General features: G+C 42.7%; 1 protein-coding gene and 1 long non-coding RNA gene across 4 annotated transcripts in view; one reads left to right on the top strand and one right to left on the bottom strand.

Moving 5' to 3' along the window:
* Positions 1-23,542, top strand: part of LOC142749871 (uncharacterized) — a 30,899-nt gene extending 7,357 nt beyond the window's left edge. For 2 of the 3 annotated variants that reach the window (XR_012882494.1, XR_012882492.1), the window contains 3 exons: positions 8,589-8,677; positions 9,386-9,488; positions 11,373-12,313. This is a non-coding gene — a long non-coding RNA (uncharacterized LOC142749871). Of the gene's footprint in view, positions 1-8,588; positions 8,678-9,385; positions 9,489-11,372; positions 12,314-23,439 lie in introns of those variants that run through there. The other variant, XR_012882493.1, reaches the window with a different exon arrangement.
* LOC142749870 (AN1-type zinc finger protein 6-like) lies at positions 8,568-13,076 on the bottom strand. The gene is made up of 6 exons (XM_075858402.1): positions 12,990-13,076; positions 11,838-12,008; positions 11,639-11,741; positions 11,263-11,420; positions 11,056-11,172; positions 8,568-9,711 (listed from the first exon to the last, which is right to left on the bottom strand). Exons 2-6 carry the CDS (start codon positions 11,989-11,991, stop codon positions 9,563-9,565), a joined length of 681 nt encoding a protein of 226 aa, XP_075714517.1. The 5' UTR covers positions 11,992-12,008; positions 12,990-13,076; the 3' UTR covers positions 8,568-9,562.
* Positions 23,543-25,107: the final 1,565 nt, after the last annotated feature.

Below are 25,107 nucleotides of genomic sequence, written 5' to 3'. Positions count from 1 at the left end.
GAATGTGGCTAGATAGCTGCAAAAGCGTCTCACAGGATCGCTGCACTGGTATTGTCTCCCCGGCAGTGAGACTGAGACTAGAGCCTAGGACTAAGTATAGCTGAGTAGCTGCAGTAGTATCCCACAGCGTCGCTGCACTAAGGTTATTCCCTGCAACGAAACCGAAACCAGAGCCACAGCTAGGTCCGAGGCTACTGGCGGCTAGTGTATTAGACGTAGGTGACTATGACGTCATCAAAGCTCGCACTTGCTGCAGCTAATGCATTCAAACAAGGTAAGGATGGTTTATTTTACATTATTCTCTCCCTCTATTATTCCTTTCCCTATTTACAAAGTCGGTATGTTACCCGACGTACGTTTCAATGATCAAAGTCAGCTTCTTCCGGGAGCGGGAACCTTTTGTTTATGGCCCTTTGTATAGGTCAACAGTTGACTGACAGCAAATTTAGCCAGTCAGCATAATACAGGTAAAATAATTTCCTTTACATTTTCGTCAAAACATAGCGGTGTGAATTTACTTATTAATGGTATCCAGACATTACTATCAAAGTAATGTCTTATATTTTGACATATAGACAAGTCATAAAGTATGTTATTTGATCTTTCATCAATCACGTATAGAACACCCTAAGGGCGGATTTACACGAGCGTGTGCATTTTGCGCACACGCAAAAAACGCGGTGTTTTGCGTGCGCAAAAGACACTTAACAGCTCAGTGAGTCATCACATAGGATGCGCGGCTGCGTGATTTTCGCGCAGCCGCCATCATTATGACATTTTGTTTGGATGTTTGTAAACACAAAAAGCACGTGGTGTTTTTTTTGTTTGCAAACATACTTTTGACTGCTGTTGCGTGAATAACGCGCGTCCCACGGAAGTGCTTCCGTGTGGTGTGCGTGATTTTCACGCACCCACTGACTTCAATGGGTGCGTGATGCACGAAAAATGCAGAAATATAGGACCTGTCGTGAGTTTTACGCAGCGGACTCACTCTGCGCAAAAATCACTTACAGTCTGCACTACCCTATAGACTAGCATAGGTCCGTGCGTTGCACGGACGTATTACACGTTCGTGAAAATCCGTCCTAAGGATGTGAACTATAAGGAGCAATTTTTATCCTTCAATTTTAAATTAAAGTATTGATATCATGGTCTTTATTCAGTGCAATTTTATGAACTTTAATTTTTTCTTTTGTTTCGTTTTTTATTGTTATTATTATTTAGTTATGGGAAATATGATGGATTATTGCATAAATTGTGGCTATTGCCATTCTGAATTTCTAGTATTTTTGCATCATCCCAAAAAGTGGTAGTTGTAAAGAGGAGCAGATGAACCATCATGTCTCATGGGCAGGGAAAAAGGGAAAACATTGTTGTCAAATAATTCCTCCCTCAATTAGTCCATAAAAATTCCCATTTACCGATGGGACATTCAAAGATCAAATAAAGGACCATACTTTCAAAGGAAGCAGCCAAAATTAAAGGACTCATAGAGTCCATTAGGGCTCACTGAGTTAATCTTGTATATCCACTTGCTTTCCTCTTTTAGCAACATGGAATCTATATCGCCCCCTCTTATCCCTGTGGTCAGATGACAAATTGCCCATCCTGATAATTCCTTTAAATTGAGATTATGGTGACGTTTAACCCCTTCCCGCCGCAGCCCTTTTTCATATTTTCCTTTTTGTTTTTTCCTCCCCACCTTCCAAAAGCCATAACGCCTTTATTTTTCCATCTATATAGTACTATGAGGGCTTTATTTTAGCAGGACGAGTTGTAGTTTTTCGTAGCACCATTTACTTTGCCATATAATGTACTAGGAAACGGGAAAAAAATTATTTGTGGGGTAGAAAATGAAGAAAACAGCGATTCCTCCATGGTTTTTTGCGCGCCGCTTTTATGGAATTCACTGTGCAATTAAAGCAACATGTTAATTTTATTCTATGGGTCAATACAATTACGCCGATACCAAATATATGTAGTTTTTTTTCTATATTTTACTACTTTTACAAGTAAAAACCTAAGTGTAAAAAAGAAAATTTATTTTGTGTCGCCAAATTCCGAGAGCCATAACTTTTTTATTTTTCTGTCGATTAAGTGGTATGAGGCACACTTTTTGCGGGATAAGCTGTAGTTTTTAATAATACCATTTTGGTGTACATGCGACGGTTTGATCACTTTTTATTTCATTTTTTGTGGGAGATTAGGTGACCAAAAAATAGAGATTCTGGCGTTTACAATTTTTTTTTACAGTGTTCACCGTGCTGGTTAAATAATGATATTTTGTAATAGTTCAGACTTTTACGGACGCGGCGATACCAATTATGTTTATTTATTTAATTTTTTACTATGCTCTAGGGGGGAAATGAGAAAAGGGTTTGTTTTTTTTTAACTTTTAATATTTTTATTTTTTTTACACAAACCTGGATATTTTTCTGATTTATTTTTTATGCAGTCCCTAGTATAGTGATTTTTAACAATATGTTGTCCTATAATATTTGTTTTTTATATCCTACAGAAATAGTCGTACCCAGATGTTTTTTTAGGTCTTCATCCAATAGCAATACCTGCTCGTGTTGTTTCATAATATCGTTCATTTCTTGCCACTTGTCGTACAGTGTGGTGATAAAAATCACTTTATCATCACTCTCTGTTTTATCTTTTACCACCAACAGTGCATCTCTATCCGTCCGGAGGGCTAAGATGTATGCTTGTTTAATTTGACGCCCTGTGTAATGTCTTTCCTTCAGTCTATTTCTGAGATCCCTAGCTCCCATCTTAAAATTCTCAAAAGTGCAGCAGTTTCTCCTTAGTCTCAGTAATTCTCCCTTCGGGATTCCTCTAATAGTTCTATTTAAATGGGCACTTTGTGCATCTAGGAGGCTGCTAGTGGCTGTCTCCTTTCTGTATAAATTGTTAATAATTTCACGATTATGGTCAATACCAATTTTAACATCCAAAAAAGTTACTTCCCTTCTGCTATAATTTAGGGTCAATTTTAGATTTTATTCATTTGTATTGAGAACATCTATAAATTTTAGCAGGTCGTCTTCGGATCCCCTCCAGATGAATATGATATCATCAATATATCTGCGCCATATTGATATTTTTTCAACATGTGCTTGAAGAGGTTCCCCAAAAACGATTTCCTCCTCCCACCACCCAAGGAACAGGTTGGAAAAAGTGGGTGCCATTGCTGTTCGTTGGGTTTGTAGGAAGAATCAAAAATAAAGTAATTTCTTGTTAATATGAATTTTAGTGCTCTATTGACAAAGGTCCTCCTACTGGGACTATAGTTATGCTCACAACCTAGGAAGAAATCGACAGCTCTACACCCCAGATCATGTTTGATATTGGTGTAGAGACTCTCTACATCTAGAGTTACCAAAAATTCACCCTCCTCAAGATTGGCATTATTGAACTCCTGGAGTATCTGCATCGTGTCCCGAGTGTAAGAGGGAAGCCTATATACAAAGCTACGCATTTCTCAGTCAGACATCCGAGCCAGATACTATAGGTCTGCCAGGTGGCTGTTCCACATTTTTGTGTATTTTAGGCAACATATAGAAGGTTGCCACCTTAGGATGTCTCACCCTTGTCTGATTGTTTAAAAACCCCATCAGTCCAGGTCTTGAATTCTTCCAACGCTTTATTTTCTTCAATAGTGATGTTACTGGAGAGCGAGGTTTCGCTTAATAGATTAATATCTTGTGTGACCAGATCTACAAAAATCTTTACCTGTGGGCATAAACCCAAAGAGGGCATGTTCTTAGATTTTAATTTTAGCCTATGTTTCACGCCCCCTTCCTCCACGTTGGTAGCCACCAATTATGAGTTTCCTAGATCATTTTGAGTTTCCCCTGCATTGGCTAATTCCTCTAAAATTTTCTTGCCCCTTTTTCTTCTTTTCCTATACCCATAATTTCTATGACTTATATTGGTGGTGTACACCTGGGCAAGAACTGACAATTCTAATAAAATAATAGGAGATTCTTTTCCTTTTTTCACCTGGAAATCTGTCCATGAATATAGCACAGAGGAGGTCTCAGATCTTTTTAATACACAGGGTGTATAGAACGCCGTAGGTGCCCAGTGGAAAAAGCGGATATTTTTCATATGTTCTGGGCCTGTGGTGCTCTCAGGACCCTTTGGGGGGAAGTGACGGATTTGATATGGCGGGTCTATGAGGTGGGGCTTCCAGATGATCCAAAGGTGCTGCTTCTTGGGTATGTTGGTGATCTGGAAGGGGACCGGCAGGAAGGTTTGGCCATTGCCAAGATTCTGTACCAGGTCCGAAAAGGTATAGCTAAACACTGGTTGGATGCAGACCCACCATCCGTGGGGGAAATTCTTGGGACTATTAATCATACCATTCTGATGGAATATAATATAAACAAGAAAAGGGGAACTGTCAAGAAATTTGGAAAGCAATGGGACAAATGGATCGATCACTCGGGGTTGGCATCAACCACCCTTCTCAGACTCCGAATGTCTGGGGGAGTGCAGGGGGTGGGAAAACCCTGATATATGGCAAGTTGACAGCAACGTGATATGTCATGTTCACACTGGAAAGGTTTTTAAACAGTGGGACTGGATGTGGGTATGGTTACGGGGGTGGGGGCAGGGGCGTAACTAGGAAAGACTGGGCCCCATAGCAAACTTTTGACTGGGGCCCCCCCTCCCCTGGGTGTCACACAACCCCCCCCTTGTAGATAGTGCCTTTTTTACAAACCCCCCCTTTTGATAACGCCATACAGCCCCCCTGTAGATAACGCCATACAGCCCCCTTTGTAGATATCTACAGAGGGGGCTGTATGGTGCTATCTACAGAGGGGGCTGTATGGCGTTATCTACGGGGGGACTGTATGGCGTTCCCTACAGGGGGGGTGTATGGCGTTCCCTACAGGGGGGGACTGTATGGCATTCCCTACAGGTGGGGACTGTATGGCGTTCCCTACAGGGGGGACTGTATGGCGTTCCCTACAGGGGGGGCTGTATGGCACTATCTACAGCGGGGGCTGTATGGCGCTATCTACAGAGGGGGCTGTATGGCGTTATCTAGAGGGGGGACTGTATGGCGTTATCTACGGGGGGGCTGTATGGCGTTCCCTACAGGGGGTCTGTATGGCATTATCTACAGGGGGGACTATGGCGCTATCTACAGAGGGGGCTGTATGGCGTTATCTACAGGGGGGACTGTATGGCGTTATCTACAGGGGGGCTGTATAGCGTTACCTACAGGGGGGTCTGTAGGGAACGCCATACAGCCCCCCCCTGTAGGGAACGCCATATATCCCCCCCACCCTGTAGGGAACGCCATACAGCCCCCCCTGTAGGGAACGCCATACAGCGTCCCCTCCTGTAGGGAACGCCATACAGCGTCCCCCCCTGTAGGGAATGCCATACAGCGTCCCCCCTCCTGTAGGGAACGCCATACAGCGTCCCCCCCCCTGTAGGGAACGCCATACAGCGTTACCCCTCCCAAAAAAATGCGACCTACAGTGTGTCCTAATAAAAGACATGTACATGTGTCTGTAGGGAACGCCATACAGCCCCCCCTGTAGGGAACGCCATACATCCCCCCCACCCTGTAGGGAACGCCATACAGCTCCCCCTGTAGGGAACGCCATACACCCCCCCCTGTAGGGAACGCCATACAGCGTCCCCTCCTGTAGGGAAAGCCATACAGCGTCCCCCCCCTGTAGGGAACGCCATACAGCGTCCCCCCTCCCAAAAAAATGCGACCTACAGTGTGTCCTAATAAAAGACATGTATCCCCTATCCACAGGATAGGGGATACATGTGTGATCGCTGGCAGCGATAGGGAGAACGGGGGACTGAAAGTCCCCTGAAGTTCTCCATGACTAACCTCTGACTTCCGGCGTCTGCGCAGCTCACTAAAAATAAAAGGAGCGCTGGTCACGCATGCACACAAGCGGGACCGGCGCTCCATTCATTTCTCCAGAGCTGCCGACACAGACCCCGGAAGTCCGAGGTTTGTGATGGAGAACTTCAGGGGACTTTCAGTCCCCCGTTCTCCCTATCAATGCCAGCGATCACACATGTATCCCCTATTCTGTGGATAGGGGATACATGTCTTTTGTTTAATGGCAGAGCGGTGTGATACCTCCCCGCTCTGCCGTAGTGTTCAGTGGCGTCCCGCTGTAGCAGCCATAGCGGCTGCTAGCGGAGCCTCCGGCCATGGTGGGGGCCCGTGCCGGCGGGCGACACGGGCCCCCTCATGCTGCGTGCCCCGTAGCAGCCGCTACGGCTGCTACGGCGGTAGTTACGCCACTGGGTGGGGGGAATAGTGCCGATATGATGGTTGATCTACTTGGGCACGGGACTGCTGTATAAGTGGACAAATATGGCTGTATATTGAAATGTGCTGGGGATGTCCTGTTACTTTTCGTGTAATGCTTGGGACCTGACTATGACTAGTTGGTATGGGGCTGTGTGGGTGGGGGTCGGGGAAGGTTGAGGGAGGTTCAAATCTTTTGTTTGTGGACATCATATGTGCATGTAATGTGATGTGTTTAATGAAAACGCTTTATTATGCTGGATTTCATGTAATATGTACTGTTAATAAACTTGGATTGATTTAAAAAATATTGCCAAGAGTTCAATAAATATGGCGAATAGGAGCGAGGAGAGGGGTCATCCCTGCCATGTTCCTCTGAAGAGCACGAAAGTATGGGACAAGTCCCCCCTACAATGACTCTAGCAGTGGGGGAGTTGTACATCATCTTCACCATATCTATAACATTTCTACCAATCCCAAATTATTCCATTACCCTCCTACAGTCAGAAAATGACAATGAGATGTAGATTTGTGACAAAATTCTGGCTTTAGTATTAATAAATCTGTCGAAAAGGTGGATACTTCGCTCACTCCCAGTAAATCTCGCCCACTTTTCTCACCACTTTACAAAACTGGCAAAGCCACAAATACATCTACAAATGCCATGATTTGTGACTTATTATGCCAAAAAACTAGGCATAAACCTATTGATAAATTCCCCCCTATATTTCTATGTGTTTAGCACCTTCTTCATTACAGCACATCTATGATTAGACCTGCAGTATTAGTACATGGTAGTCTAAGCTGTAAAGGAATTCTGAGGTAGCCTGAAACACTGCTCCTTGTTTCATTTGTGGCTCAGGCTCTGTCTTCTTCCATGCTTTATACTGCAGCTCTGCCTGTTCAAATTGTCAGCTTAATGTAATCCTAAATCCACCACAACCTCACTACTAAGCATTGGGAACTGATTTTTACAAGTGAGGACATGTGTATGACCGTATTCAGGATTCGAGTTGCACCGATCATGAATACACAGCTTTTACTATCCTGTCCCTGCTGTTCCTCCATGTCTCTCTGTATGATCATATTGAGGCACATAGAAGATTTATGTCATGCTTTCTGTAAGAAAAATCTTATTACCTGTTTTCCTGGTAGTCTAGAGTAGAGGAGGGATAAATGGATTTTTCCCTGCTGGTCTAGAGCACTGGTTCTCCGGACATGGTACATGTACCACAGAGGGTATGCGCCACAGCCTCAGGGGGTACGCACCGCACCAGAAAAAAAATAAATATATAAACATGCTCTCCCTAGTGCCTAGCATTGTTCCCTTGCTGGTTGCTAGACTACTTGATGCGCAAGCGGAAGTTCATTAGCTCCTAAAGCTCTTCCCGCTGTACCTCCCACCGTCGGCTGCTGCCCGTCCATTTCCTGGTCACTCGCCATCGCTGTGCGTCTCAGCCACTTTCTCCTCCTCATCTTCCTGACCCATCTCTGTCATAATGAGATGTTTTATTCATAATAAGCCGCCTGCCTCTTTAGTTATAAGAGGTGGATGTTCATGGGCCGTCACTTGACTCTGGAGCACTGGAAACCTGTTCTCTGGAGTGATGAATGACGTTTCACTATCTGGCAGTCTGATGGACAAATCTGGGTTTGGTGGATGCGAGGGGAACACTACCTACCTATGTATTCTAGACAATTATATGCTTCCAACTTTGTGGCAACAGTTTGTGGAAGGCTCTTTCCTGTTCCGAGATGATTGTCAAACCAGGTCCATAAAGACAAGATTTGACAAATTTGGCGTGAAGGGACCTCAAATGGCCTGCACAGAGATTTTTAGAGAACATATTCACATTTTGTATTTGTAAATCACGTTACTCAGAATTTGCTGCTTTTTTAAAATATATACCATGCCCTATTTCTATGTGTTTGTGTCTTTTCCCAATTGACTTTAATGTGAAATTCAAGTAATGAAAAAAAAAATTCACGGGAGAAGGTATAGCAAGATTTCCTTGAATTATTTCTATAACAAAAGCAGTAACCGCGTTCGTGGCAGAACTGCGACAATCCTGTAAATACTAACGTGTGGTTTTCCTGCTTTTATTTTTGCCACGGTTTTTACTCACGATTATGGTGAAACTATGAACTTGACTAAACTACATCACAACACAAAGATTGAACTTAGTCTTATAAATAGTTATGTGCAGTATAAAAATCCCTGGAGACAGTTTAAAGATTTTACAATTTTTTTTTAATGTATTGTGATTTATCTTTATTTCATTTATAGATTCAAGTAGGAAAAAAAGGAGAAACAAGGAAAATGAATGGGAAGGAGCCGTGTCCCTGGATGTGAAGTCAAGATGATAAAGTTTGGTTGTATGACTTATTACCACACCACAATGCTGGATAATACTTATATAAGGGGCAGGGGAGATGAGAGCGGAGATATTGTAGACACCGGTGTAGAGATTACATTACACTCCATCACATCCCCTCTCCAATATAAACAGTTGTGCACAGTATGGAAAAGCCTGGGGACAGTTTAGGAAAGATTTACTATTTTTTTCTCTTGTTTTTTTTGTATCATTTTTTGTTTTTTTCTTATCTCATGTATATTGATTTGGGGAAAGTTACAATCAAACAACAGATAAAGAACAGAAGAAAGTTACAGATAAAAATAAAGCTGTATCCTCGGATGTTTAGTCAGGATGATATTACAGGAAATTGATGGCCTACAGATAGGCGATCAATATCTGATCGGTGGGGGTCTGACTTGTAGTTTTTAAGGAGCCTCGACGTTCATGCGAGCGCTGCTTTCCTTCCATTCCTGTCACTGCTCGTACTGTGAATCACCAACACACTTGTAGCGGCAAATCTCCCATTCATTCGTATGTGAGAAGGCTGTAATATTGTGATCCACTGCGATTCACAGTTCAGAGCAGGTAAGAAATAGGGGAGGCTGCGCTCGCATGATATGATAGGCTATTTTTAGGATATGCCATCAATTTCTTCTAAACTGGAAAAACCCCTTAAAGGATATTTGACTTTTTTTTATCTTTTGTTTCATTCTTATTGCAATTGTAGGAATTGGGGAAAAGCTATAATCAAAGGAGAAGAAGAAAAGGAGTAATAAGGAAGATAAAAGAGAAGGAGCTGTATCCCTGGATGTAGAGTCAGGATGATGAAGGTGGGTTGTATGACTTATTACCACACCACAGTCCACACCACAATGTTGGTGTCACACAGGATGGAATTTTGCTTTCAAATTTTACGGATCTTCTCCGCAACCACAACAGGGTTTTCCTTTCTGATCTTCTTAGCTCCTTCAGCTTTATAGTCATAGGAGCAACTGTGCCTGTCAGAGTAACGATGTATCCCACAGAATATATTCCCACATCGACAGTCAAAGCCTGGCAAAAAATGGACATATTAACAGCAGCTGACAGTGACTTTGTAATACATCTCCATAGTTAAAAACCAATATGGCAACCACCATCTTGCTTGTATATAATAATGGAATCTCTGCTATACTTATACGTAGCCAAATATTAAGCCACATTTTCAGATATTACTAACATTAATGAATATTGACTTATAATTAAAGGCTTTTTTTTATTAAAAATGTCAGTCAGTGTGTTTGGTGCAACTTTCAAATTTGTTTTTATTAAAAATTATTTTTACTTTTTGAGGTAAAGCTGCTCTGTATTCTCTATACAGAGCAGCTGTATCGTGCGCTAAGACCTAAATCCGTAACGTGTTTAGTGTCAGTGGGTCCTGCGTGTCTCTGACACGTAGGATCCACCTGTAATCTATCTCATCTAAGTTATGAACAATGATGTGATGGATAACAGGCAGATCTTGCATGTCAGAGACAAGCATGACCCACTGTCACTGAACCCGTCAGTCCCGCAGACCTGACAGGTACAGGGTTCAGCGAAGGATATAGTATACAAAGCAGCTGTATCTCAAAAAGTAAAAATAATTTTTAATAAAACTAATTTGAAACTTGCACCAAACACACTGACTGACATCTTTATTAAAATAAAATAAAAAATTACTTTCAAGGGTTTACATAGACTTTAAGTGTTAGAACTGCCATGTGGATCAACCAGCCACAATTGCAGCCTCCTCTGGGTATAGGTGAAACATTTAGTTCAAACTTAAAAGGGTCATCCCAATATTAACTTTTATCACCTATTCACACTGCGAACCCACAGACCACTAGAACGGGGGTCAGAACTCCCCGTTCTTCCTCACTGCACGACCACAGTGAAGAGGAGCTCGACCGGAGAGCAGGACGAGGATGCGCTTTGCTGTTCCATTTAAAAACTATGGAACTGACGGAGATAGATGAATACAGCGCTCGGCTATCTCTGTGAGTGGGGGGTTCAAGATCCCCGTTTTAGTAGTCAGTGGGTGTCCCAGTTATGGGTACCCCAGAGATCACACATTTATCACCTATACTGTGGATGGGTGATAAATGTTATTCTTGGAACAACCCCTTTTGTCCACATTTACTTGTAGAGTTTGATCAGAAGTAGGACCTCGATATTTGTTTCTAGAACTTCTCCCCATAGAAGTTTATACATCAACCCAACCAGTTTATTACCTTGCTGGTGAGGAAGTATATATAAAGTATATATAATTTTACTCAGGTTCTGTATGCTGGACTTTACCTGTAACTCCAGCTACCAAACACATGAGCACCATCTCTTGATACTCTACACAGAACATAAAAAGTAATGTATACAGACCGGTGAGACCAACTCTTTTGCGGCACACATGGCAGCGGTTAACTTTCTTGACTTTGGCCTTTGGTGGGGAGAGTTCTTGATCTTCATAAGATTTCTGTGCATTATCTGATGCTGAAGCTATAGAAAAATACATAATAGTGACATAAAATGACTCCTCATTATGACCCCGTACGAGGATAAATCCCACCGAAGCAAATAATCACCTACCCTCAGCACTGTCCAATGTCTGTTCTGTATCATTATACTTTCTCTTTCCTCGCTGTAATTCTACCCCCAAACGTATGTTCCGAATATACACCTCAATTCTTCTCTCTAAGGTATTTCCATTTGATGAAGAGGAGCCTGAATCTGTCTGAGGAAGAAAACTGCAAGACGGAAAAATACTGATCAAGAACGAACGGAGGTAAAAAAAGAAAGGAAGGCTCTTCACTGGCGTCAGTCTTAGGGCACTCATACCAAACATCATTGGGGACCCCTGGAAAGGCCTTCACTATAATATTCTGTTTCCACATATACCCTGTACTCTTACAACAGGTAGAATCACTTCTCACATATACTGCCCCAGAAATGATGAATAACTTACCTGACTTGTCCTTGTGAATCTATAGATTCTGCAGGTTTATCAAGCTCTGCATAGTCTACAATCTGTGAGGTAGAAGCCTCCACCTCACTTCTCACTGACATCACTGCAGGAAAAGACAAAAGTTATCATCAGTTCTCCGATACATCTTCTGTATTCAGGCCATCAAACTATTCCACAAGTCACTATCACACAGTGTTACCTGGGGGACTATTCCTCCCATTGCTGCTGCTGTTCTGTCTCCGTAGCCATTCTGTGTAGCAGACGGAGCAGAGTCCATTGGTACGTGGGCTACCATAGAAGCCACAACCATTAGTACAAAGTGCAGGAACTTGGTTGTGGTTCTCTTGCGCCATGTTTATCCACCATGCAGCTGAAAAAGTGACCAGAAGCTCCTGTTAGATTCACTAATAAATGTCCTAAACTTGCGGTAACGCAATGTCCAGCAATGAAATAAATAAATCTGTGGATTCTCTGTAATACAGGCCCTTCAGTCTTCTATCTATCTATCTATCTATCTATCTATCTATCTATCTATCTATCTATCTATCTATCTATCTGTGTGTTAGGTAATTATTGCAATAGAATTCTAAGGAAAAATAGTAAATACAGTGACCGAACCCAAACCCTAAAAATGCTGAACTATTCTGTCAAATAACTTAAACTGGTAAAGCTAATAAAGTGAAACAAAATAAAAAAACATATTGTGGCTGATTGTTTATATAATGGGTAAGATGTATGGACATGATATATGTCACCCCAGGAATTGTCCAAGGTGGAAAGGATTGAAGGAAGGGTTGATCATTTTTCTTCAGAAACACAATATACAGGGTTCCTGGGATCTACAAAGTACAACGCTGATCCCGGGATCTGTCCAGTCGTCTGGAGGCTTCAGGAAGGAATTTTTACCTCCAGGACATATTGAATTATTTCTTTTAAGGGCGTTTATTGGATCCATTGGTTTGAAAATATGAAAATGTGGCGTTTCTTGGGTTTATGAGTGATGTCAGCCACTAGCTGTAAACTATGTAACTACTTCATGAACACTTTAATCAATTATAACATGAAAGTATCCGGATAAAATGATCTGAGAACAGACAAATCTGCTGTTACTCACAAGAACTTACAAGAATAAGTCAATGTTCACATTGTGTTTTATGATAAGATTTAGAATTTATAAGCTACTTAAATGTAAATTGTATCTGTTCCCCCCAATATAGTAGGAGTTATAGTATAATATCTGTTCTTACAGGGGGAGGGGGGGATAGTAAGTGACATTGTATATTATATATAAACTGCTGTAAGATGATGATTTTGTTAGGTGACAACCATTATTCACATTATTACCACTTACTGGATTAATTCCTAAAACGTAAATCAGGAAATCACATTGAAATTCTCATATAAAACGTCAGAAATATCGAGTAGCTGCCAGCCGGCCGCTGTGTCCCATAGAACTGACACTTTCTAGTCTCCTGTCATGGAAACAGAATGTTAATAATGAACTGGATTCTATTGTTTCCATGGTTACTGTGGCTGCTCGGTGGCACGTTGGTTATATACAACATGTCTGCCAAATGGCATCCATAGATGTCAGATGTTTCAACTGCCGGCAGATTTCCTAGTTCATTTGTTGGCAGTTTTTCCAATCCAGTGTGATCACCAGTGTAATGAGGACCATACACGGGGGGAGATGTCTCATAGTTGGACATTGTACCCTCAGACCTCTGCAATATCTAAAGCTTCTGATGGGTAGCGCTCTATATCTTCCCATGCAGGGTCTGATCTGTAGCCTATTGTGGTGCGGGATCAGAAATTTAACTATGTATGGACAGTTTACAGGGGAACTTTCCTTGTGGTGAGATTTGCTCTGGACATTGTAAATTCTGTCAGAAGCTCCAGAACAACGTGCTACATACCGCAGCTTTGTCAGTAACAGGACAGGCTGATACAGGGACACTTTACAGTCTTGCTCAGTAACAGGTGACAGAATTGAAGTCTCAATGAATGGAAAGTTTTCCTTTACAACTTTTAATGGGTTACTTAATTCTAGTTCATTACATCTCCCCCATGCTGTTTTAAGCTTAAGAGCCACTGACTGCCGGATAATGTCTCCTTATGGGAATTACCCATCAGCCTGGGTCTCTGTTTCCCTCCCTGTAGATAGTGCCATACAGCCGTCCCCCGGTAGATTGCTCCATACAGCCCCCCATGTAGATAGCACCATACAGCCCCAACCCCCCAAAAAACAAAAAATATGGCCTGTAGCCTTTTTTAAAGGGGTTATCCCACAAAACACAAGTATTCCCTATCCACAGGATAAGGTATACCTGTGTGATCGCTGGGGGTCCGACTGTTGGGACCCCCAGTGATAAGGAGAATGGGGAACCGAAAGTCCCCCGAAGTGCTCCATGAGAAGCATGGGACTTCTGGGGTCTGTGTCCAGTTTGTGTGTCCGTAAGCTCCATAGAAATTAATGGTGCGCCGGTCGCGCTTCTGCGCGTGTGTGACTGGCACCTTATTCATTTCTATGGAGCTTCCGTCATACAAGCCGGACACAGAGCCCGGAAGTCCCATGCTTCCCATGGAGCATTTCGGTGGACTTTTGGTTCCGCGTTCTCCTTATCGCTGGGGGTCCCAACGGTCGAAACCCCAGCGATCACACATGTGTCCCCTATCCTGTGAATATGGGATACATTTGTTTTTTGGGACAACCCTTTCACAATGGTGGAGCAGGGAGATACCTCCTTCTCTGCCGTAGTGTTCAATAGTATCTGCGTCCTAAGGACACAGATACTACTGAACGTGGCGTCGCTACTGCTGTAGCAGCCATAGTGGCTTCTAGCGGCACCACTGGTCATACCCCATGACCTGTGACATCGGGCGGCACTGGCCCCCAAATGCAGCGGGCTCCATAGCAGCCACTGTGGCTGCTACAGCAGTAGTTACACCACTGGCTCCATTGAAACGGAAAGCTCTGGCCCCAACGTTTCTTTGCTGATCTAAATTTAGGTAGTGCCTCTGACTTATTAAAATTAACCAGAAATCCGGAGACTTTGACAAAGTTGTAGATTTTAGCCATAATATCCGGAATTGCCTTTTTAGGCTTAGCAATGAGCAGAAGAATGTCATCAGTGAAAGCCGGAAACGTAGTTTTTACACTGCCAATTTGTATACCTCAAAATGAGGGTAAGTCGTGCATAGTCCGAAGGAGAGGATCAAGAGATTAATTAAATAATACAGGGGAAAGCAGGTATCCTTGTCTTGTTCCCTTACCCATGTTAAATATGGGAGAAGGGATACTGACTCACACAGCGGACTGGGGACCAGAATATATAGGTTGTACTGCATATATAAAATCTTTCCCAAAAATTCCGGAACTTTAAATGCCTGAAATTAGGAGCCCAGGACACCCTGTCAAAGTCCTTGTTGGCATCTATGTTAATATTTTTCATTTGACAAGTCGAGAGTGAGTGATAGCACTAATCGCAGTTCTGATTTTGTAGGTTAAGTATCTGCCATGGGTAAATCCTGTTTGGGAAAGCGTGATAATATCTGGGAGAACGGATGTAATCTATTGGTCAAAATTTTATTGAACAATTTCATATTTGAGTTTAAGAGGGAGATGGGGAGAGAGTTTGTGAGAAGAGGTTCTTTACCAGGTTTGAGTATAACCATAATACAAGCTTCATTAAACCTATCAGGGTTAAAGGAGATGTGAGGGGACGCATAGCGTGTTAGCTCCTGCTAGAGATCCTGCTTTTATCCTGTTTCGGAGCTCTTTACAGGAAACAATTTGAACAGCCTGGTGCTACTTACCTGGGTGATCATTCCTGCCTGGTTTGCAGCCCTGTTCTGTCGACATCGCGGCCATGACCCGTCGGAAAACAAGATGTGGAGCGGGAGAGCCAAGTTGGCGCTGGCGCCTCCCCTGCAGTCGCACGTGCAGCGGCCTCTAAGCTGGCGGGCTATGTGAGACACTCTTCTGTCACGCCAAGTAAGCCTGCACTGTCCGCGGAGACTCCTAAACATACCTCCGTTCCCACGCTGGAGGTGCACACCGAAGTGAGCGCTGATGAGACTTGTGACGGCCATTTCCTGGAACTATGTACTCAGCCTGAGGTGGGATCTTCTCTGTCACTACCTCCTCCTGCATTGCCTGTGCTGGGGAAGGGTGAACCCTCTATGATTGATGTCTTTCTGGCCATCACTAAATGTAATACCTCGCTGTCTTCCTTGTCGCTGCATTTGGGAGGTGTGAGTGAGGATGTGGGGCTTATTTGCCATGATTTTCAAAAGTTCTCAGAACGGATATCGGCGGTGGAGGGCGGCGTTAGCGCGACTGAAGACGTAATTTTACCCATGCAAAGGGATCTTTTGAAGCATGACCACGCCATTTTGAGTTTACAGGCTGAGGCCGGATTCACACGGGCGTGTGCGTTTTGCGCACGCAAAAAACGTGGCGTTTTGCGTGCTCAAAAGGCACTTAACAGCTCCGTGTGTCATGATCATATGGTGCGCGGCTGCGTGCTTTTCGCGCTGCCGCCATATTATGACACTCTGTTTGTATGTTTGTAAACAGAAAAGCACGTGGTGCTTTTCTATTTTCATTCATACTTTTCACTGCTGTTGCGCGAATCACGTGCGTCCCACGGAAGTGCTTCCGTGTGCCATGCGTGGTTTTCACGCACCCATTGACTTCAATGGGTGCATGATGCACGAAATACGCACAAAGAACGGACATGTCATGAGTTTTACGCAGCGGACTCACGCTGCGCAAAAATCACTGACTGTCTGCACGGCCCCATAGACTAACATAGGTCCGTGCGAGGCGCGTCAAAATCACGCGCGTTGCATGGACGTATTTTACGTTCATCTGAGTAAGCCCTAAGGCCGATGATTTGGAGAATAGACTCCGATGGAATAATATCCGATTGGTGGGCTTGCCTGAACGCACGGAGGGTAATACCCCGACTGAATATATTGAGACGTGGCTGAAATCTTTTTTTGGTGCTACAATTTTGTCACCCATGCATGCTGTGGAACGTGCTCACAGTTCCCACGCGACCACTTCCGCCAGGGTCACAACCCCGAACTATGCTTGTCAAGCTCCTGCATTACCGAGACAGGGATGCCATTCTGAAAGCGGCCAGAGATATGAAAGATGTCACTTTTGATGGCCATCGTATAGCATTTTTTCCGGACTTCTCGGCAGATATCCAAAAGAAATGTCTTCTATTTAAGGAGATAAAGAAGCGCTTGCGTACTCTCCAAATCCCATATGCGATGTTATATCCTGCGATGCTTCGAGTGGTTGCCTTGGGAGAAACGCATTTTTTTGAGAACTCTAAAGACGCTGTGAGATGGCTTGACCGCAGTGAGCGTTGTATTCGTGATTCAGATGGATAGATGGTGGTCCAGGCTTCAATATATTTGCTAATTTTTTTCTAGGGAGCCGGTTGCTCCAAAACATATGTGCTCTTTTGATGCTGATTTGACAGACTTCCATTGAATCCAGGAGTGGTTGCAGGACGCTGTAGTTTGTTCTTTTTGAAACATGTCGTCCAGGTTCAAGGAGGACTGGTGCCCTAACTTGTTTTGGTTAAAGCAAGTCTTTTGGTGTATGTGGGTTATTTTGGTTTGGGGAATTTTATTGAGGTTCTTCCAGAGTATACATACTTGCTTTGATTACCCTGTAGGTTCCTACTGTACCTGTTTGATAATGCTGTTCTTCCAGAGTATACATTGTAAACAGTCAGTAGGAAGACTGGTAGAGCGTAGGTATGTGCCACTGAGATTTCTTATCTCAGTGGTGTAAATCTCTGGGAAGTTCGTTGCTCAGCAAGTTTAGTTGGTGAGCAGGAGTTTTTTAGGCTGGATTTCAGGGTCCGGGATTTAGGAATGGCTGTAGAGATTCTGGGTGGGATGGCCATTCCCATACCTCCACTCCAGGTTTTGATTTCTAGAGGTTCTGAGTCTCAGCTGGCCCTGATTAAAAGGGAAGCTGACAGTGTGAAGAGAGAGAGTGAGGAGGAAGGAGGTTGTTATTCCTCCAGGGAGACTGCTATGACCGAAGCACCTAACAAAGGGGATTTGCACACTCAGGTGGTGGCTGCTACAGGGTGAGAACTTTAAAGAGGCTCTGTCACCAGATTTTGCAACCCCTATCTGCTATTGCAGCAGATAGGCGCTGCAATGTAGATTACAGTAACGTTTTTATTTTTAAAAAACGAGCATTTTTGGCCAAGTTATGACCATTTATGCAAATGAGGCTTGCAAAAGTACAACTGGGCGTGTTGAAAAGTAAAAGTACAACTGGGCGTGTATTATGTGCGTACATCGGGGCGTGTTTACTACTTTTACTAGCTGGGCGTTCTGATGAGAAGTATCATCCACTTCTCTTCAGAACGCCCAGCTTCTGGCAGTGCAGACAGCGTGTTCTCGAGAGATCACGCTGTGACGTCACTTCCCCAGGTCCTGCATCGTGTCAGACGAGCGAGGACACATCGGCACCAGAGGCTACAGTTGATTCTGCAGCAGCATCGGCGTTTGCAGGTAAATCGATGTAGCTACTTACCTGCCAACGTTGATGCTGCTGCAGAATCAACTGTAGCCTCTGGTGCCGATGTGGCCGACACGATGTAGGACCTGTGAGTGACGTCACAGATCTGCACTGCCAGAAGCTGGGCGTTCTGAAGAGAAGTGGATGATACTTCTCATCAGAACGCCCAGCTAGTAAAAGTAGTAAACACGCCCCGATGTACGCGCATAATACACGCCCAGTTGTACTTTTACTTTTCAACACGCCCACTTGGACTTTTGCAAGCCTCATTTGAATAAATACAAAAATGGCCATAACTTGGCCAAAAATGCTCGTTTTTTTAAAATAAAAACGTTACTGTAATCTACATTGCAGCGCCTATCTGCTGCAATAGGAGATAGGGGTTGCAAAATCTGGTGACAGAGCCTCTTTAAAAATAGTTTTTCAACAAAGTTTTATTGTTTTGTTTGTTGCTTTACCCAGTGGACGCAAACTCTGTACAAAAAGGATCTGTGTGTTTGGTGCAAATAAAAAGTACCCGCTGTGTCGGTTTTACCCTGTTTCCGTATGCGTGACTGCCCAATACAGCAACCCAAGTGGGACGCCAGCTCATAACATACTTGCTTTGATTACAATGTCGTTTTCTACTGTACCTGTCTGATAATGCTGTTTTGCTCCTGTGTGAATTGTTTCTGAAATTTTTATGGCTCATAATGTCACGGCTATATCATGGAATGTCAGGGGCCTTGGAGACCCAATTAAGCGTACGGCTATCTTTGAATTTGTTAAGTCCCATTTTCCTGCTATCTTATGCTTGCAAGAAACACATCTTTCTAGGGATAGAATTGCCACTATACATCGTGCATGGATGAGCCATGAATATCACTCTGTTCACACCAGTTACTCGAGGAGTGTCAGTTTGGTGGTACATTGTTTGATACCCTTTAAGTGTCTTCAGGTTGATATTGATGATGAGGGGAGATATGTCTGTCTGCATTGCATTATATACTCTATACAATATATAATTATTGGAGTTTATATTCCGCCACCCTTTAGTTATGATGTACTTCGAAAGGTTCCCACGGATGGAGCTAGTATGGATGGACCCATAACTGCGTTTGGCTCCTTTCTTTATGAGGTGATGCTGCTGGATTTATGGAGACTGAAGCATATGCATGATAGGCATTATTCTTGCTTCTCTAGTTCGCACAATAGCTTGTCCCGTATAGATCTCGGATTGGGTCCTGGCATTGTAGCCACAGCGGTTGTAACTGGTGACTATTTACCTAGGGCACTTTCTGATCACTCTCCCTTGGTATTGGTCATATCTTTGTCTCGAGGTCCTCAAAATAATAGGACATTGTGGAGGTTGAATGCCTTCTGCTTAACTGTTATAAATGTATCTGATGTGCTTAAGGTCTTGACGGATTATTTTTCGCAAAATGTGGGCACGGCAAATACAGAAATGCTATGAAAGCTACGCTGAGAGGGTGTTTGATTCAGTTAATTAACAGGGTCAAATGGCAAACTAGAAGGTTGGGTGATACCCTTAGAGATAGGGTGCAACAGACTGAGACATCTCATATTATGGATAACTCTACTACATCTTTGGCTATTTTTACACTGGAGAGAGAAGAGGAGCTTAGAAGCCATGTATTAAAATATAACTTTATTGACACATAATAACATACGTACAAAATACTTAAAAAGGTACAAAATGAACAAGAGGACACTGTTACAATTCCAGTAAGAACACGTTGTAAACAGACTACCTATAACCTATGGGGGAAATTATCAAGTTCTCAAAGAGATAACTATGAGATATGGGTGGTAAACAATGTAAGAATCACTGGTTATCATGCCATGACACAGTGTCAGTAGTGCTTACTGGTAGCAAGGATATGATAACGTGCTAATGAATAAATCGTTCAAGAAACAAATGCAGCCACCCTTTCCCTCTGTTAGTAGAGAGTCTTACCCATTAGTGGTTAATCGGAGAGTCTGACCGCCGTGCACAGGACCCCAACGCGCGTTTCGCAATGAGCTTTCTCAAGGGGTTTGTAGTGTCTACTAAGCTGCTGCTTTAAATAGGATAAGCAGCAGCTGACATGAATGTTTATTGATGCCAGGAGTTTTTGCGGCGCACGTATTCTGCCGAGACCGGAAGTGTGGCAGGCCCCACTTCCAGCCCCCATCGCCGTAGCGCACATCCAGGATCCCCGACGCGTACAGGGATCCCAGACATGCGCAGTGCGCTATAGGAGGCGGGAACGGTGCCGGACACACACCGGCGAACGCACAGAAGAGGCGCGCTCCTCATTGGACAAGAAACAAGAAGGGACAACAAAGGTAAGTAGAAATATGAAGCGCAGACAATGGCCCACAGTATATGCCGACACGTAACATTATCCTCATAATTTAAAATCAGTTTAAAAATCATCTAAGAATGTAAATATACAGACACAAACGAGAGTCAGCAATGTGAAATACAAAAATATATGTGCATTTAGAAAATAGATAGACTAAGTCAACGGCTCATGAAAAGGTGAAAAAAACAAGCAAAATATTTATGACCAATGTCGCAGTATAAACTTGCAGGATTGGATACGAGGAAGAATAAATCTCCCAATATAAATGATATGTAAACAACAAAAAAGTGCATAATTAATAGAACCACACAAATTATAATGAAGGATTCAATATTATTATCAAAATATACCATAATCTTAGAAGTGTATATACAACCAAATACAGCAATATAGACAGAAGCAAAGAAGTGTATTAAAAAGTTAATAATGTACAAAGAGAGGACATGGTTGTCAGCTATTAACCCATAAATGGTACATATTCCAAGTGGATATCACTATATATCTTCAGTGAAGAGGTCCAATTCAAGGGTTCATATTCTTGTCGAGAGGAAGATGTCAGAGCAAGTAATGCATCAAACACCTATGTACCATAATAAAAGACACAAAATTAAAATTCAATTAAATAGGACATTGTGGAGGTTGAATGCCTTCTGCTTAACTGTTATAAATGTATCTGATGTGCTTAAGGTCTTGACGGATTATTTTTTGCAAAATGTGGGCACGGCAAATACAGAAATGCTATGAAAGCTACGCTGAGAGGGTGTTTGATTCAGTTAATTAGCAGGGTCAAATGGCAAACTAGAAGGTTGGGTGATACCCTTAGAGATAGGGTGCGACAGACTGAGGCATCTCATATTATGGATAACTCTACTACATCTTTGGCTAATTGGTGGGAGGCTCAAGAACTACTGAAAACTCATTTATTGGAAGTAGCTGCAAATAAGAGGATGTTTCAGAAACACCATTCTTTTGCTGAGGGGGAGAAAGCGGGACATATGCTTGCTATGGTTGCGTGAGCACAGTATGGCCAAACGTATATTGCAACAATACGAAATACTGATGGGATACTGATCTCCGGGATGAAGAGATGGCATACTTATCTGCTATCTCATTACCACTCTTGTCCTTTGTTGATAGAGAATTTTTGCAGACCCCATTGCAGTTGGAGGAGTTGCAGGAGGCGGTAGCATCTCTAGCTAATAATAAAGCTCCTGGGTCGGATGGTCTTCCGGTGGAAATGTTTAAAAATGTTGTGATATACTTTTGCCACACCTCTTGGATGTTTTTACGTCAGCTGTTAGAGATCAGGGTTTGCCTGACACTATGAGAGAGGCAGTGATAGTAATTCTTTTGAAACCTGGTAAAGATCCTTTGCTTGCTGAATCATATAGACCGATATCTCTCTTACCAGTAGATATTAAAATCATCGCTAAGGCCATAGCCGTTCGCCTCTCTAAGAATACATCCTGATCAAACTGGCTTTATGCCTCAAAAGTCTACAGCTATCAATCTTATAAGGTTATTTTTTAATTTACAACTTCCAGCTGATAACTCAGGTAAACGGGTGCTTTGCTCCTCAGACGCAGCAAAAACCTTTCACAGTGTGGAATTGGCATATTTATGGGCAGTGCTTAGGAAGATGGGCTTTGGGGACTCGTTTATCTCATGGATTAGGATGCTGTATGATAGACCTGTGGCTAGACTTCGGGTGAATAACTTTCTGACTGATACATTTCCATTAGGTAGAGGTACACGCCAGGGCTGCCCGCTTTCTCCACTGCTCTTTGCCATAGCTATTGAGCCGTTGTCAAATGGTACAAGACAGGGGTGCCCCCTTTCACCGCTAATCTTCATTTTGATAATGGAGCCATTTGCTTCGTCTATAAGATCTCACTAGAATGTCATAGGTATTTCCGTCGGTAATGTGCAGCATAAAATTGGACTGTATGCTGATGATGTGATCTTGACTGTAACCTCCCCAGTTCAATCTCTCCCTCATGTTCTGGCGAGTATAGTCGCTTTCAGTAAAGTATCTTATTATAAAATTGATGACTCCAAATCTGCAATGTTACCAATTCACGTTTCTAAATCTCTTAAAAAACATATTTCTAAACTAGTTCCATTCAGCTGGGCGGAAGGCCATATCTCTTACCTAGGCATTAAGCTTATGGCTAAATCGGCGGATGTGGTTGCCTTTAACTTTAAAGATCTCTGTTCCTCCATTAAGGTTCAATTTCAGCAGGTCTCTGATGTTTGTTATATCATGGGTGGGTAGGATAAACCTAGTAAAGATGTGGCTCATGCCGAAGATTCTTTACTATTTGAGAACTATCCCTCTACAAATACGATTGAGGGTTATTACTGATTTACAATCCACACTTCTTAAATTTATATGGGCGAATAAAAGAGCTCGTATCTCTAAAGCTTTAATGACCACCCATGTGTCTAGAGGTGGCTTAGGTGTACCAAATATCTATCTGTATTACATGGCTGCTGTCCTGGCGGCGGTTAGGTATTGTTGGGACCCGAAGGTTAAAACTCAGGGGACACAAATAGAAAGTGTCCATACCTTTCGATCAGATATTAAAGCTGCCTCACTGAGTGTTTTAGTAGGTTCGCGAACTGACCTCAGCTCTTTACCTATGACTAGGCATATGATTCAGATGTGGAGCAAAGCGGTTAAGGTATATAAAGTGTATCATTGTTCCCTAATGAAATGCCCATTCATATATATTTCCCACTGGATATCTAATTTAGACCTCTCGGTGTGGTGCCAAGCAGGCATACAAGCAGATATCTGACCTGTTTGATGGGTTGCAATTAAGCTAATTTGCAGACTTACATGTTAATTTCTATAACCAGAATACTCACTTGTTTATGTTTCTGCAAATTAGGCACTTTCTTCAGAGTGGTTCAGCAGCTCTCCAGGCCTCTGGACCGTCTTCAGTGTTTCAAAGATACTTGGATTCGGATATTACATCGCTGAAAGATTTGGCCTCAGCTTACTTGTCCTTAAACACCCACAGCTCATTTCTCAAATTGAAATACATGTCTCAGTGGGAGACGGATATGGGTCGGGAGTTCTCGGAGGAGGGCTGCTTTACATCACTCACATAGGATATCCAAATGTGTCAATCATATAGAAGCCGTCAGGAAAATTCAGTTTCGTTGGTACCTCACACCTGTGCGGTTACAACATATGCAAGCCGGGGCTTCTCCTTTGTGTTGGAGGGAATGTGGAGCAAGGGGCACATTATTTAATCTATGGTGGACATGTAAATCAGCCTACCCATTCTGGAAGCGTATCTTCCGCTACATATCATAATTAATGGGAGCAGAACTTTTACCTTCCCCTGCATTGGCTTTGTTGGATATGCAGATGGATGAGATCCCTTTAGAATATAGGTGGCCAATAAGCCATATTCTTATCGCTTCCAGATTCCATATAGCCAAGAGATGGAAAACAGCTGAGGCTCTGAATCTCTCGGAGGTGCTAAACAGGGCTTATCTTCACTTCTATTTTGAATTGCACTTTGCTGCATCTAAAGGTTATAGGCAGAAGTGTTTGTCTCAATGGGCCCCTTGGACGGAGCTGTAGCTGAGACGCGTTCTGGACCGCAATAGCTTTCTAGTATATATGTGCTGCTTAATGTAGCTTGAGTGGCCTATGTGGAATTTTGGTAATCATTATATTTATGTATTATGGAATTGTACATGCTATGCAATATTTTTGATATTTTTATATGTCAGAATACTATGTACTCATGGTCATATTTGCTCTGGAAGATGGGGGGAGGGGGGTTTGTGACTTTGGGGTATTGTGTTGTATCACAAATGTGTTTGTTTTTTTGCAGAAAAATAAAAAATTACTTGATTTCAAACCTATTAGGGTTAGAAATGGACCAGAAAAGGTGTATGTCATTTAAGTGCTCGATATTGTCATCGAGATAAGACTCCCAAAATCCCCTAAGAATTTGGTGAAAGTCATTAGAATGGTACCAATTTGATGGAAATCTCCAGCGCCGAAAATGTGTTAATCAGAAGAGTTTCCATGACAATTGGCGCATGATCAGAGATATGAATATTATGAATACAGGTATCAGCAATGGAAGAAAACAACGATGAGGAAACCAACCAGTAATCAATACGTGCATGTGAATTATGAGCATGATAAAAATTTGTGAAATCTTGATCATCGGGATGCTGCAAATGCCAGGGATCCATCAGATCCAAATGTTCCATCAGAAATTGGATTGGAGTGGTTCAACCAGATGTGGATAATCCCGACGAGCACAACCTATCAACTGTTGAACCCCATTGAAATCGCCACCCAAACGTCCCAGGTTGCCACCTACAACAAATTTCTAAAGAAAGAAAGATTAGGGGCTACAGGTGCATAAATGTTAATAAAACCAAACAATTGGTATTCAATTTTAGACGTAAGGTACCTGTTCGCTAGGTCTGCCAGAGTGTCAATAATTTCATGGTTTACCTGTGAGCTAAATAAAATAGCTACTGCTCTAACCTTTTTGGCTTCAATAAGAGGCTTCAATACAACTAGG

The sequence above is a fragment of the Rhinoderma darwinii genome, chromosome 3 (assembly GCF_050947455.1).
Source record: "Rhinoderma darwinii isolate aRhiDar2 chromosome 3, aRhiDar2.hap1, whole genome shotgun sequence".
NCBI lineage: Eukaryota > Metazoa > Chordata > Amphibia > Anura > Rhinodermatidae > Rhinoderma > Rhinoderma darwinii.
This window is presented reverse-complemented; position numbering and strand designations above follow the sequence as displayed.